This window comes from Oryctolagus cuniculus, chromosome 14 (assembly GCF_051225735.1).
Source record: "Oryctolagus cuniculus isolate XC-2025 breed Fujian yellow rabbit chromosome 14, ASM5122573v1, whole genome shotgun sequence".
In the NCBI taxonomy this organism is placed as follows: Eukaryota; Metazoa; Chordata; class Mammalia; order Lagomorpha; family Leporidae; genus Oryctolagus; species Oryctolagus cuniculus.
In genome coordinates, this window is record NC_142880.1 from 3,212,741 (window position 1) to 3,227,896 (window position 15,156).

A 15,156-nucleotide genomic window follows, 5' to 3' on the forward strand; every position below is an offset into this window, starting at 1 on the left:
CCTCGTTTTCCTTCTTCGCCCCTTCTCTCCGGTCTGTGGAGTTTCCCCCAGTAAACCCTGTCCCTTACTCCGGTGTTTGGTGTTTTGTGGCGGCCTTACATTGGTGCCGCGACTCAGATCCAGGCTCCTCCAGTGACTCTGCTCTCCCTTCGGGGATCTCTGAGCGGCCTTGGGGTCCTGGATTTCTGCCAGTCACAAAACACACCTCTGGAACTCCTTCCACACCAACAAACGCTTTGTGATCTCCATCCACACACCAGCCTTCCAAATCCTGAGTGTTTACAGGAGCTGATAATGGAACGAACCAAGGCCTTCACCAACCTGACGGTCAACCAAATGCTGCTGCAGGGATATACTCGGTTCCCCACCCAGGAGACAGCGGCTTGAGACATCGCCCAAGCCAGAGAGCACCTCGTAGCCCCATGTCAGCAGGGAGTAGCTCTGAAGACAGATCACTGTCCCTCGATCCCTCCTGGACTTTGGGGGCTAATGTAATCCCATACAACTCTTGCTTTGTAAAAAACAAAAGGGGGGATGTTACTAAAATGGCACAGTCTTATCCACGGTGTAATCTACATCCCAGACAACATCCTAGGCTCCAGCCCCCCACGCCACTGCTGGAAGCCAGGTGACCTCATGGCCCAATCACCGGTGTCAGCTCCAACCCCATCCTAATGGGATTCGCTGCGCCTACTTCCCTGCCCACCCCCCAGTAAAAGTTTAACAGGACCTGTTCCTGAACACGTGGCTCTCTCTTGATCTCTCTCTCTCTCTCTTCCCCCCTCTCTGTCACTTGATCTCTCTCGCTCTCTCCCTCTCTCGATCTCTCTCGTACACTCTTCCTTCTCCCTTTTCCTTCTTTACCCCTTTTCTCCAGTCTGTTGGGTTTCCCCCAATAAACCCTTTCCCTTATAAAAAAAAAAATAAATAAAATAAACTGAGTGACCTCACCCAAGTGGAGTATTTTGGTATGCTACTCAACGTGACGAGGTGTTTGACCCAAGTACTTCAGAGGACAACAAATGTTGCTAGCCTAGTAATGATCGGCTTGGCTTCCGAAAATGTTTAAAATACAAAAGAAAATGCTTCATTTTAATGAAGCTAAAATCCCCTGAAAGAAGCTGGAATGCTGGACTGTACGGAGCAAAGCAGCCAGGTTATTTAAAGATTATTTAAAGCAAGTGTAACTCACCTTTGAGCCGTCTAAGCTGATTATCCTGTACACATTCCTTGTGCTGTCGTAGAAGTAAGACACAGTCACTGCATGCTTGCTGGTGGGGACCCAGTTCTTCTTTGTGTTTGGGTCGATCTGGAAGACATGAGCTCGGGTGCTGAAGATAGGTTGCTCCCTGTCGAACAGAAAAGAAAATGATGAAATCAAAGCAGGCAGTGCTGGTCCGCCGGACAGGGAAACATGGAGACGCTGAGGGTGACTCTGCCGAGCCAAAAACTCCCGCATATCCGGAAATAAGAAACTTGTTTTCAAATTTGTAAATTCTAAGTCGTCGCTCTTTTACAGCTCAGTCTCCCTCGTCACTGATTCTGTACATGCAAATCTACCCACTACTAACTTTATCTGTAACCGCAAAATCAACACTGGGGATACCGTCAGACTCTCACAGACAGGCATGCACACGGCGGCGGGAGAAGACGAGTCACCGGAGACGCGTGTTTGCACGAGGTTGAGCAGGATGGTACTCTGCCTTCTCGCTTCCAGCTTTCACTCTATTAACGATACTCTTCACTGTCTCTTTAGCACCACACTTTTCCCACTTTGCTACCTCCTGGTGGTGCCTCCCTTGGTTAAAGCCGCCTAGGAGCACAGGCCTGCAGCGAGCCCAAGGTGTGGTATGCGCCGAGGACCCAGAGGGCTGTGGGTTAGGTGAGCCTCACGCAGGCACGCGCTCAGCACTGAAGGCATCAATGGCCGGTATGAAGTGTGGTGCTTGACAGACACCCACAGCGGGGTGACAGCCTGGCTGGCTGATGAGAATGCCGTGTGGCCTCGCATGCTGAACTCTGCCCAGGTGCAATGGCTCGGCAGGGGCTCAGTGTCCGCTCACTCCGGGTCACAGAGAGCCAGAGCCGACTGTCATCAATGCGCCCTGCCACGTCCCGGCATCTCTGAACTCCACCGGGTTCAGTTTCTACCCCCCTAAAACTGAATTATTCTGCAGACAGGTAAATAACTGACTAGGAAAACTTAAGTTCAATACAATCTCTACCATCCTGAAAAGTATATGGGAAAAAAACTCTCAAAACCACAGGTATCTTTTCTTTCTTTCTTTCTTTCTTTCTTTCTTTCTTTCTTTCTTTCTTTCTCTCTCTCTCTCTCTCTCTCTCTCTCTCTCTCTCTCTCTCTTTCTCTCTTTCTCTCTTTCTCTCTCTCTTTCTCTCTCTCTCTCTCTCTCTCTTTCTTTCTTTCTTTTTTTTTTTTACAGAGTTAGACAGTGAGAGAGAGACAAAGAAAAAGGTTCTCACTCCGCTGGTTCACCCCCCAGATGACCGCTATGGCTGGCATGCTGCGCCAAGCCGAAGCCAGGAGCCAGGTGCTTCTCTTGGTCTCCCATGTGGGTGGCAGGGCCCAAGCACTTGGGCCATCCTCCACTGCACTCCCGGGCCACAGCAGAGAGCTGGACTGGAAGAGGAGCAACCGGGACAGAATCTGGTGCCCCAACCGGGACTGGAACCCAGGGTGCCGGCACCGCAGGCGGAGGATTAGCCAAGTGAGCCACTGTGCTGGCCAAAACCACAGGTATCTTTTGGTTAGATCAGGAGGTCCTTAAAGATACAGATTTACAAATTACGAAGAACCAGAGGGACCGGTGCTGTGGTGCAGCGGGTAAAGCTGCCACCTGCAGCACAGGCATCCTGTAAGGGCACTGGTTCAAGTCCCGGCTGCTTCACTTCTGATCCAGCTCCCTGCTGATATCCTGGGAAAGCAACAGGGGATGGCCCAAGCGCTTGAGCCCCTGCATCTGTGTGCAGGACCTGTAGGAGGCCTCTGGCTCCTGGCTTTGGCTTGGCCAGGCCTGTCCATTGTGACCACTTGGGGAGTAAACCAGCGGATGGAAGACTTTTCTAACTCTACCTTTCAAAAAAATAAAAAATAATTTAAAAAAAGAACACAAACTTCTCAAAAAAAAAAAACTCTTTGAGAAGTAACATTTGTCAAGCCTTTAATAAACAAAAAACAGAAAGACCAAATAAAGCTCATCTCTCTCTTTTTACCACCTATCTTTCCTTTCTAAATCAGCTCAAGGTCCTAAAGAGAATTCTAGTAATATTTTGTTTAAAATTAAATAAATTTTAAATCTTACTGTGTAGAATTCAAATTCTTTATTTTTTTAAGGACGTAAAGCTGCATATAGAAAAGAGAGAAATTAGAAAATCAGGCGAGGGAGGACGAATCTGGGACCGTGAGAAAACTGCCCCTCAGCTTCGTAATAAAGAGCGGGGTGTCTCAGTCTGCCACGTCCCAGCAGCCCCAGAGCCGATGTGAGAGAGGGCTGCAGATAAGCCGGCCCTCTCCCAGATTCACTTCTAGAAAACTGTAGTACAGCTTTCCTCTCCCAGCAGTCTCTTCTGGAAGACAGTGATACCTTTTACATTACTCTCTAGTAACTGCAGCTCCGAGTGAGGGCTCCTTGCTGAACTGCCACTGCACACAGGGACCGGTTTAACAAATCACCATTATCAACCTGGCACGGCACCGTGCTGGGGTGAAGAATTCTGAATTGGGAGCAGTTTTACTCACAACTCCTTTCCCTGTCCTCCATCTGTGATGCCAGTGCTACAGCGGTCTACCAAAGCCCTATAACCCCTGTTTTAGGTAAACGTGTAGCTGGTCCCACTGACCATGTCCAGCTCCAGTTCACAGCAAATCCTTTTCACCAATAATTCCACTAAGGCACACAGGAAAGGGGTGGGACCCCTGACCAGCTTGATCCTTTTTCTTTGTTTTCACTTGAAAACAGTTAAATTTCTATACCAAAGCAGGCTAGTGAATACAGAAACATGCTTTTAAAAGCATATATTCTAAAAATTAAAAGCATATGTTCTAAAAATTAAGTTATTAAGATAATGATATTGGGGATGGTGTTGTGGCATAGAAGGTTAAGCCTCCACCTGTAATGCCAACAACCTATACGCATGCCGGTTCGAGTCCTGGATGCTCCACTTCCAATCCAGTTCCCTACTAATGCCTCTGGGAAGGCAGTGGAAGATGGTCCAAGTACTTGGGCTTCTGCTCCCATGTGGGAGACCCAGAAGAAACTCCTGGTTCCCAGCTCCAGCCTGGCCCAGCCCTGGACTTTACTCCATTCATGGAGTGACCCAGCGAAGCTCTCTCTCCCCTTCTCCCCTTCTCCCCTTCTCCCCTTCTCTCTCTCTCTCTGTCTCTCTCTCGCTCTCTCTCTCCTTCTCTCTGGATTTCTTTCAAATACACAAAATTTCAAAAAAAGAAAAAGGATAATATTGGATTGTAAGCTTCATATGACCAATCAACAAATCCTCACTCGACAGAAATACAATGTCTTGAGTCCATATTTCTATATATTAATTTCAGAATTTAATTGATCCACTCAATTTACTCCCTTTCAGCATAAAAATCTTTACAGTGAACTAGCTATTTTAAAAGTAAACGAAGGGCCAGCACTGTGGCGCAGCAGGTTAACGCCCTGGCCTGAAGCACTGGCATTCCATATGGGCGCAAGTTTGAGACCCGGCTGCTCCACTTCCAATACAGCTCTCTGCTATGGCCTGGGAAGGCAGTGGAGGATGGCCCAAGTCCTTGGGCCCCTGCACCTGTATGGGAGACCCAAAAGAAGCTCCTGGCTCCTGGCTTCAGATCAGCGCAGATCCAGCCATTGTGGCCAATAGGGGAGTGAACCAGCAGATGGAAGACCTCCCTCTCTCTTTCCTCTCTCTGACTTGCAAATAAATAAATAAATCTTTTTAAAAATTTTAAATAAATAAAAGCAAACGACATTTGGAGCCAGTGCTGTGGCACAGCAGATTAAGCCACAGCTTGCGAAGCCAGCATCCCATATGAAGAGATTCAACTCAAGCCGGCACTGCGGCTCACTTGGCTAATCCTCTGCCTGCGGCGCTGGCATCCAATATGGGCACCAGGTTCTAGTCCCGGTTGCTCCTCTTCCAGTCCAGCTCTCTGCTGTGGCCCTGGAGGGCAGTGGAGGATGGCCCAAGTGCTTAGGCCCCTGCACCCGCGTGGGAGACCAGGAGAAGCACCTGGCTCCTGGCTTTGGACTAACGCAGCGCTGGCTGTGGCGGCCATTTGGGGGGTGAACCAACAGAAGGAAGACCTTTCTGTCTGTCTCTCACTGTCTAACTCTGTCAAATAAATTTAAAAAAAAAGAGATAGAGAGCTCCAACTCAAGTTCTAGTTGCTCTGCTTCCAATCCAGCTCCCTGCTAATGGGCCTGGGAAAGCAGTGGATGCCACCCACAGAGGAGACCTAGATGGAGTTCTCAGCTCCTGGCTTTGACCTGGCCCAGCCTCAGCTGTTGTGGCTATTTGAGGAGTGAACCAACAGATGGAAGACCTCTTTCTCCATCACTGTGCCTTTCAAATAAATAAAAACTATTTTACTTTTAAAATAAAAAAGCAAATGACGGGGTCATCGTTATGCCATAGTGGATAAAGCTGCTTCCTGTGACACTGGTATCACATATGGGTGACAGTTCAAGTCCTGCTTTCTCCACTTATAATCCAGCTCCCTGCTAATGGCCTAGAAAAGCAGCAGAAGATGGACCAAATGTTGGATCCCTGCCACCCAGGTGGAAGACTTGGAAGAAGCTCCTGGCTTCAGCCTGGTCCAGTTCTGGGCATTGTGGCCATCTGGGGAGTGAACCAGCAGAGGAAGCATGCTCTCTTTGACTTCCAAATAAATCAATCTTTCTTTCTTTCCTTTTTTTTTTTTTTTTTTTTTGGACAGGCAGAGTGGATAGTGAGAGACAGAGACAGAGAGAAAGGTCTTCCTTTTTGCCGTTGGTTCACCCTCCAATGGCCGCCACGGCTGGCGCGCTGCGGCTGGTGCACCGCGCTGATCCGAAGGCAGGAGCCAGGTGCTTCTCCTGGTCTCCCATGGGGTGCAGGGCCCAAGCACTTGGGCCATCCTCCACTGCACTCCCTGGCCACAGCAGAGAGCTGGCCTGGAAGAGGGGCAACCGGGACAGAATCCGGCGCCCCGACAGGGACTAGAACCCGGTATGCCGGCACCGCAAGGCGGAGGATTAGCCTAGTGAGCTGCGGTGCTGGCCTAATCTTTCAAAAAAAAAAAAAAAAAAGCCAATGACGATTGAGTATCAACTATGAATATTGCTGTCTTTAATTCTCTTCTAAATAGGTATTTTCCTAAAGCCACATTTCAAGATTTTTGTGGGCAAGAGCCTACTGCCCACTTTGGGATAATAATGACCAGGGAAATGATTTCACGACTAACCCAGGAGACAGTTCCTAGAAGTGATAAAGACATTATTGTTGGGGCCGGCGCTGTGGCGCAGCAGGTTAAAGCCCTGGCCTGAAGAGCCGGCATCCCATATGGGCACTGGTTCTAGTCCCAGCTGCTCCTCTTCCAATCCAGCTCTCTGCTATGACAGGGAAAGCAGCAGGGGATAGCCTGAGTCCTTGGGCCCCTGCACCCATGTGGGAGACCCGGAAGAAGCTCCTGGCTCCTGGCTTCTGATCAGCACAGCTCTGGCCTTTGCAGCCATCTGGGGAGTGAACCAGCGGATGGAAGACCTCTCTGTCTCAACCTCTCTCTGTAACTCTTTCAAATTAAATAAATCTTAAACACACACACACATTATTGCATCCGACAGAGCATGTGAATAGATGGATCCCTCTGCTACTGAATAACTGCTCCATGCCAAGGACTGGGACAGAGATGGCCCTTGAAAGGTTCCATTTACTGAGTCAAGAGCGGTATGTTAAAAATGAAATACTCTTCACCATGACAGAGTCTCCAAGAATACAGGACTGAAAGCTATGGCAGAGAAACTGATGCCTAAGTAGAACCCAAAACAAACTACGGGACAGTGGACAGAGGGCACAACACACTGCTGTGTGTAGCAAGACCCTTAGTGCGAACAAGAACCCTTAGTACCTTTAGAATGGAGAGAGGCAGAAGCCAGCGCACAAGGTCTACACTGCAAGCTGCTGATTATAAATAGGAAACCACCAAATAGGAAGCACTGAAGGGCTGGAAGGAGGAAAGCAGTAACAGACTCGGGGAGCCTCGTCAGCGTCTTGCTAAGAAATCTAAGTTTTATACAATAAAGAGGATGTGAGGCTAGGGAATAGGGTGGATTTGTGAGAAGGCACGAAGGGTGAGTTTAGAAACGCTATCCATTAGATTAAGTCTCAGACTGAACGCAGGGCAGTGATCCTCCAACTCAGGTGAGCTGTCCCTGAAAGGACATTTCACAATGACTGGAGACGCTTTAGGCAGCTAACGGGCAGACGCCAACAACGCACAGGACAGCGCCCCACAGAATCACCAGCCCCAGGCGTCAGCAGCGCACAGGTTCAGAAGTGCTATTACAGATGGAGGAGGAACCGCATCCCCCAGGTTTCCACTTTAGGTGTCTGAAAAAGACGACAGTGCCATCAGCCAGGATGGGAGACAGAAAGCGGGTTTGAGACTGGGGAGGAGAAGAGAATGAGCTCAGGTGTGCCCTGCTGGGTCAGGAATTTAACGACACTAGTTGGAGCTCAGCAGCTGCAGCGTGAAGTCTGGGGAGCCACCAGGAGATCGCACAGCCGGTCTCTGACATGTTAACACCAAGCACGTTCAATAAACTGCTTGTCAGAAAAGCTGCGGAAGCGCAGTGGGGAATCCATACCTGAAATCTTAAAGCTCTTATCCTCTTAAAAAGACCGAAAAGGTATTTGAAACTGTTTGTCCCAGGTGTGCAAGTGTTACAGCTAACACCTTTTCAAATACACCAGGCAGCACTCATAAATAAAGATCAGACACACTGCGTCCTTTACAACAATTCACACAAATACTGACTGGATCAAACACCAGCACTTGGGGCCAGCCCTGGGGCATAGCAGGGTAAGCCAATGTAGTGCCAGCATCCCCAGTGGACACTGGTTGCTCCAATTCTAATCCAGCTCCCTGCCAATGTGCCCGAGAAAGCAGTGCAAGATGGCCCCTAGTGCTTGGGCCCCTGCACCCATATGGGAGACCTGGAAGAAGCTCTCGGATTTGGCCTGGCCCAGCCCCTAGCTGTTGTGGCCATTTGGGGAGTGAACCAGCAGATGGATGATCTCTCCATCTCTCCCTCTAGTTCTGACTTCCGAATAAATAATTAAACCTTTAAAATAAAAACAAAACACAGCATTTCCTAAAGTGTGTTCTAAGAAACAACAGTCCAAGAAATGAGTGTTCCTGTTTAAATGAGTTTTGCATCAGGGCGCCAGATTCTGTCCCGGTTGCTCCTCTTCCAGGCCAGCTCTCTGCTGTGGCCCGGGAGTGCAGTGGAGGATGGCCCAAGTGCTTGGGCCCTGCACCCCATGGGAGACCAGGGGAAGTACCTGGCTCCTGGCTTCAGATCAGCGCAGTGCGCCGGCCGCAGCGGCCATTGGGGCGTGAACCAACAGCAAAGGAAGACCTTTCTCTCTGTCTCTCTCTCTCACTGTCCATTCTACCTGTCAAAAAATAAATAAATATATAAATAAGTTTTATAGACACTGCTATATCCTATTCTGAGGTATTTATAATGTACATTAGAATATTAAAAGTTCTGAGACACCTGTTTTACCCCAAATAACCACCATGTGGCAAAATTATCTGATCTCAGGATTATTTTTAAGCAGTACATGAATATCTCCTAAGACTTGTAGTTACAAGCACAGCAGGAGACTCAAAGGACCAACTTCAAGGTAAATACATCTCACTCAAAGTTTGGATAGCAGACCAGCTTTGCCAATTTTCCTAACTACACATAAGCAGCAGAGGTTCTTAGAACAGGTATACAAAAGACAAAACTAAACTGAGGCCTTGTTTAGTAATGACTATAGTATTATTTCTTTTTTTTTTTTTTTGACAGGCAGAGTGGACAGTGAGAGAGAGAGAGACAGAGAGAAAGGTCTTCCTTTGCCGTTGGTTCACCCTCCAATGGACGCCGTGGCCAGCACGCTGCAGCCGGCGCGCTGACCCGATGGCAGGAGCCAGGTGTTTCTCCTGGTCTCCCATGGGGTGCAGGGCCCAAGCACCTGGGCCATCCTCCACTGCACTCCCGGGCCACAGCAGAGAGCTGACCTGGAAGAGGGGCAACCGGGACAGAATCCGGCGCCCCGACCGGGACTAGAACCTGGTGTGCCAGCGCCACAAGGTGGAGGATTAGCCTAGTGAGCCGCAGCGCCGGCCAGTATTATTTCTTACACAGGTATTTGTTAAGAACAAAGTAATTATTCTAAGAAACTGAATGTTAATCTAAGAATCAATTTTAAAAGTAGACTCAGCATAAAACACTTCCAAGTATCGTGGAGAAGAAAAATCACACAAGTCATGCATATACTTTAATCCTAATAAATCTCTTAGTTGGTAACGTCTCACATCCAAAGCCAGAACAGTGAGTAGTTCAAACAACTCTACTAATGTAAGTTTTCTAGAACATTTTCCTATAGGTCCAAAAATAATTCTACAGAACTGGTTTAAGGATCATCTCATTTTCTTTACCTCAGGCTAAAGTTATTTAACACAACTATATACAGTGATGGATTCTGAAATTTAAAATGGATGTGGGAAACTGTAAAAACATTAAACATAACATGAGCGTGAGGGGAAAAAATCAGAATTCTGGCTTGAAAATAACCGCTACTCCCCACATAAAGCCACATTTCAAGATTTTTGTGGGCAAGAGCCTACTGCCCACTTTGGGATAATAATGACCAGGGAAATGATTTCATGACTAACCCAGGAGACAGTTCCTAGAAGTGATAAAGACATTATTGTTGGGGCCGGCGCTGTGGCGCAGCAGGTTAAAGCCCTGGCCTGAAGAGCTGGCATCCCATATGGGCACCGGTTCTAGTCCCAGCTGCTCCTCTTCCAATCCAGCTCTCTGCCATGGCCTGGGAAAACAGAAGAGGATGCCCAAGACCCTGGGCCCCTGCACCACATAGGAGACCCAGAAGCAGCGCCTGGCTCCTGGTTCCGGATTGGCTCAGCTCCAGCCTTTGCATCCATTTGGGGAGTGAACCAGCAGATGGAAGACCTCTCTACCTCTGTCAGCAACTCTTTCAAATAATAAAATAAATCTTAAAAAAATTTTAAAAAGAATAATCTTTATTCAAACTCAGTAGAGTTGACATAAAGAATTACTATAGTTACCTCTCAGGTAACCATGTCTGTTAGTTATTTATATTTACAGAAAGAAAAAAAAATCATAAAAAAAGACTTATTGCCAGGAGATAAGTACTAGCTCTAGAAAAACAAAGTTTATATTTGTCATTTGAATAGCTTTGACTTAAAAAATGAATATCGCTTATGAATGACTATTAAAGTCTGTATTTCCACAAATGCTGTTATTACTCAATACATCTTAGTTCCAAGTAAACGCAAAGGTGTGGGTCCAATAAATACAATGAAACCCAAGGGCAACAACAGAAACGAAACCGTCTACCTCAAGTACCCAGCTAACACATGTCCTTTCAGATACACGAGCACAGATGCACACGGCGGGAAGGAGGTATAAAGAACATCACGCTTGTGAGTGGTTCCTTGACTTCCTGATTATTTTTTCAAAAAAGCAAAGCAGCCTGGCAGACGTGTGGAGACAAGCTGGCTGTATTCTCCACAGAGGGCGAGACACGGACACGGCCAGCTAACCACTGCCCACTGCTCCTCCTCACTGTCCTCAGCTCTGGGAGGGTATTTATTTTATTATAACTTAGCATCATCTCAGCTCTCACGCCTGCCTGGAGCTGGGTTAGGGACACACCTCTGAAGCACTTCAGTTTTATAACTGGGAGACGCCTGCTGGAAGCCACTGGGCACACTCAACAAAGAGATAATTACAAACCTAAGACTTGTTCCCTTAAATAACATGTGCACGTAACTTAGGGCACCTCATGCGAGAGGAGCATGCCTGAGAACAGAGCCGGCATTCTCTGTTAACCACCAGATCAAAGAAGAAGAATCCCTTCCCAGATTATGTCACGGAACCCATGAATCAGCCTGGCTTCAGGCTTCTCGTGTGACTACACAAGTCTCCTAAAGTCTTCAATAGCTGTTATTTTAAAAATCACACAAGTGGTGACTGAAGACGTAGGTTTACATATAATAAGCGTGGCAACGCTGAGCTCCCCGCCCAGGGTAATGGTAAGGGTGGTCCTCAGAATTTTCAGCTGGCTACCCACTGGTCATCAACTACCTCAAAAGATAACCACGCGGCGTATCTGGTTCGATCTGGGAGCTCCATTTAAAAATGCAGAGCTAGCCAACAGAGACCTTTATAGGAACTGATACGCTGAGGTGGGCGGGAGGAGGAGGAAGTGGACAGAAGAAGGTGGAAATGGTCCAAGTTCACTATCAGTTGACTTTCTGATACAAGGAATAAGCACCCAAAGCTTTAATTAAGAAATAGTGGTGTTGGGGCCAGCACTGTGGCATAAAGGGTTAAGCCATCGCCTGCAGCGCTGGCATCCCATATGGGCGCTGGATGGAGTCCCGGCTGCTCCTCTTCCTATCCAGCTCCCAGCTAATGCACCTGGGAAAGCAGCAGAAGATGGCCCGAGTGCTCCGGCCCTTGAACCATGTTTGACACAGAAAAAGCTCCTGGCTCCTGGCTTCAGGTCAGCCCAGGTCCAGCCATTGCAGCCATTTGGGGAGTGACCCAGCAGATAGAAGACCTCTCTCTGTCTCTGTCTCTTCCCCCTCACTCTGTACTGTCTTTCAAAAAAAAAAAAAAAAGCCTGGTGGCATTAGAACTTAATCATAAGAAGGCAACTCCCAAAAGCAATAAAAACTGGAATTCTCAGAAGGAGCCTCTGGGCATGTGGAGGACAACGGAAGGTATGGGGTGGGGGATGAGAACACGGCTTTATAATCCTGTAAGCACTATTCAATCTTTAAAATTCTGTCACAGGTACTATCTTTTTAAAATTTGCACTGTGGAAAAATTACAATTAACACAGAGCAAAGACTGCTTTCGTGGTCATTTTTTAAGATTCTCAAACTACAGAAAGATAACTTTCAATAGCTTGAAACTCAACCGACTTAAAAAGATGTTAAAGAAGAATAAAAGTGGCCAGCGCCGCGGCTCACTTGGCCAATCCTCTGCCTGCGGCGCCAGCACCCTGGGTTCTAGTCCCAGTCGGGGCGCTGGATTCTGTCCCGGTTGCTCCTCTTCCAGGCCAGCTCTCTGCTGTGGCCCGGGAGTGCAGTGGAGGATGGCCCAAGTGCTTGGGCCCTGCAACCCATGGGAGACCAGGATAAGTACCTGGCTCCTGGCTTCGGATCGGCGCAGCGCCAGCTGTAGCGGCCACTTGGGGAGTGAACCAACAGAAGGAAGACCTTTCTCTCTGTCTCTCTCACTAACTCTGCCTGTCAAAAAAAAAAAAAAAAAAAAGAAAAAAGAAAAAAAAAGAATAAAAGTATTCAAGAAGAATAAAAGGGAAGCAGAAGCAAAGCAGAAACCCAGACATCGTGAACTTTGGGACTAGAAGTGCTGAAGGCAAAGCCAACTCCTGATGAAAATATTCCCCTCAATTCGAGGCAGGCCATGAGAAGACACGCTCCCTGCAGTCTGGACGCTGGCATCAGGCCCAAAGAACAGAGGCAAGGACAAGGCAACGAGCAGCGGGCCCTGCAGCACAGCCCGCTTCATTCAGGACCATGAGCGCACTGTCTGTCTCCTGGAGAGCAGGGGCTCAAACACTGGGATTCCTAAACAGAACTGTCCTGGACAAGTTACCACTGGGGAGTCTATTCTAAGGATCACCAGGGAACTGGCTCGAATCTCTTTTCTCTCATATATACACACACTCCAAGAAAGATCACGTTGACTACAGTGTTTTGTTGTTGCTAAAGACTGCAGCATCCGACAGTAAAGTAACTGCAATCCTATTGCAACACTATGTGTTTTAACAGCCGACTGCTCACACATGGGATGTTCTTTTATTAAAAAAAAGAAAAAGCTTACTTTGAGGAAAGCAAGGATTATTCTAATGGCTACCCAACACACAGATATGCTGCTAGAACTCCATCTAGTGACAAAGCAAACACACAGCAGGAACATGGCTTTTTTTCCCCCAAAGAAACTATTTAGTGAGTACAAATTTCCTAAGTACAACTTAGCCTAGTGAGCCGCGGCGCTGACCACTTTTCTTCTTTAACATCTTTTTAAGTCAGTTGAGTTTCAAGCTATTGAAAGTTATCTTTCTGTAGTTTGAGAATCTTAAAAAATGACCACGAAAGCAGTCTTTGCTCTGTGTTAATTGTAATTTTTCCACAGTGCAAATTTTAAAAAGATAGTACCTGTGACAGAATTTTAAAGATTGAATAGTGCTTACAGGATTATAAAGCCGTGTTCTCATCCCCCACCCCATACCTTCCGTTGTCCTCCACATGCCCAGAGGCTCCTTCTGAGAATTCCAGTTTTTATTGCTTTTGGGAGTTGCCTTCTTATGATTAAGTTCTAATGCCACCAGGCTTTTTTTTTTTTTTTTTTTTTGAAAGACAGTACAGAGTGAGGGGGAAGAACAGCTGTTCAAAGTCATGGCTTTTCAATGAGTCAATTTCACTTCTACAGATTGCCTTTTAGGTATTCTATTATTATTTTTTTTAAAGGCAGAGTTAGTGAGAGAGAGAGAGACAGAGAGAAACGTCTTCCTTCCATTGGTTCACTCCCCAGATGGCCGCTACGGCCGGTGTGCTGTGCCGATCCGAAGCCAGGAGCCAAGTGCCTCCTCCTGGTCTCCCATGCAGGTGCAGGTCCCAAGCACTTGGGCCTTCCTCCACTGCCTTCCCGGGCCACAGCAGAGAGCTGGCCTGGAAGAGGGGCAACCGGGACAGAATCCGGCGCCCCAACTGGGACAAGAACCCAGGGTGCCAGTGCCGCAGGTGGAGGATTAGCCTAGTGAGCCACGGCACCGGCCTCTATTAGTAATTACAGATCAAGGAGGACATACGGTATTTGTCCCTTTGGAACTGGCTTATCTCACTAAGTATGAGTTTTCCAGATTCATCCATTTTGTTGCAATGACTTGATTTTTTTTACTGCTCTGTAGTATTCCATTGAGTACATATCCCGTTATTTCTTTATCCAGTCTTCATTTGACGGGCATCTAGGTTGATTCCATGCCTTAGCTATTATGAATTGAGCAGCAATAAACATAGAGGTGCAGATAACTCTTTTATTTGCTAATTTCATTTCTCTTGGGTAAATTCCTAGGAGTGGGATGGCTAGGTCATCAGGTAGGTCCATATTCAGATTTCTGAGTTATCTCCAAACTCATTTCCATAGTGGCTTTACCAGTTTACATTCCCACCAACAGTGGACCAGTGGACCATTCTTCCCCACATCCTCACTAGCATTTGTTGTTTGTAGACTTCTATATGAATGCCGTTCTAAACGGGTGAGCCATTCTAACTTCGTTGTGGTTTCAATTTGCAGAAGCATGCCTTTTAAAACTCACAAATGTAACAGAAGTATACAGACTTAAAATATGGTACCAACAAGCAAAAAATGTCTTATGAAAATATTTTTTTAAAAAGCATGAATTTAATTCCTTGGGCTTTTTAACTAGTTAACTGCACAGTGAACTGAAGTATTTATTTTATTAGAACTCAGCATCAGAAATACTTTTATGACATCAAGTATTTGAGTTGGTCTATTTAAAGAAAATGTCATTAAACATTGCTATTTGGAAATGAAGATTATTAAATTATAAACATATTTAAGCAGTAATACTTTATTTTCCTCACACACTGTCTCACAACAAGAATAATTTTTATTAACCTCGTTTCAATAGGTCACAGCATTAGTGTTTTTTTTTTTTTTTTGACAGGCAGAGTGGACAGTGAGAGAAAGAGACAGAGAGAAAGGTCTTCCTTTCGCCGTTGGTTCACCCTCCAATGGCCGCCACGGCTGGCAAGCTGCAGCCGGTGCACCGCGCTGATCCGAT

At 47.0% G+C, this 15,156-nt stretch overlaps 1 protein-coding gene across 8 annotated transcripts in view; it reads right to left on the minus strand.

Moving 5' to 3' along the window:
- HOMER1 (homer scaffold protein 1) overlaps positions 1-15,156 on the minus strand; it is a 153,049-nt gene that overhangs the window by 77,066 nt on the left and 60,827 nt on the right. For all 8 annotated transcript variants that reach the window (XR_016220337.1, XR_016220339.1, XR_016220338.1 and 5 more), the window contains exon 2: positions 1,193-1,349. Coding sequence is in view for 5 of the 8 variants with exons in the window: in XM_089312912.1 (XP_089169038.1) it covers positions 1,193-1,349 (157 nt within the window). In the remaining 3 variants the exon portion in view is untranslated. The remainder of the gene's footprint in view (positions 1-1,192; positions 1,350-15,156) is intronic.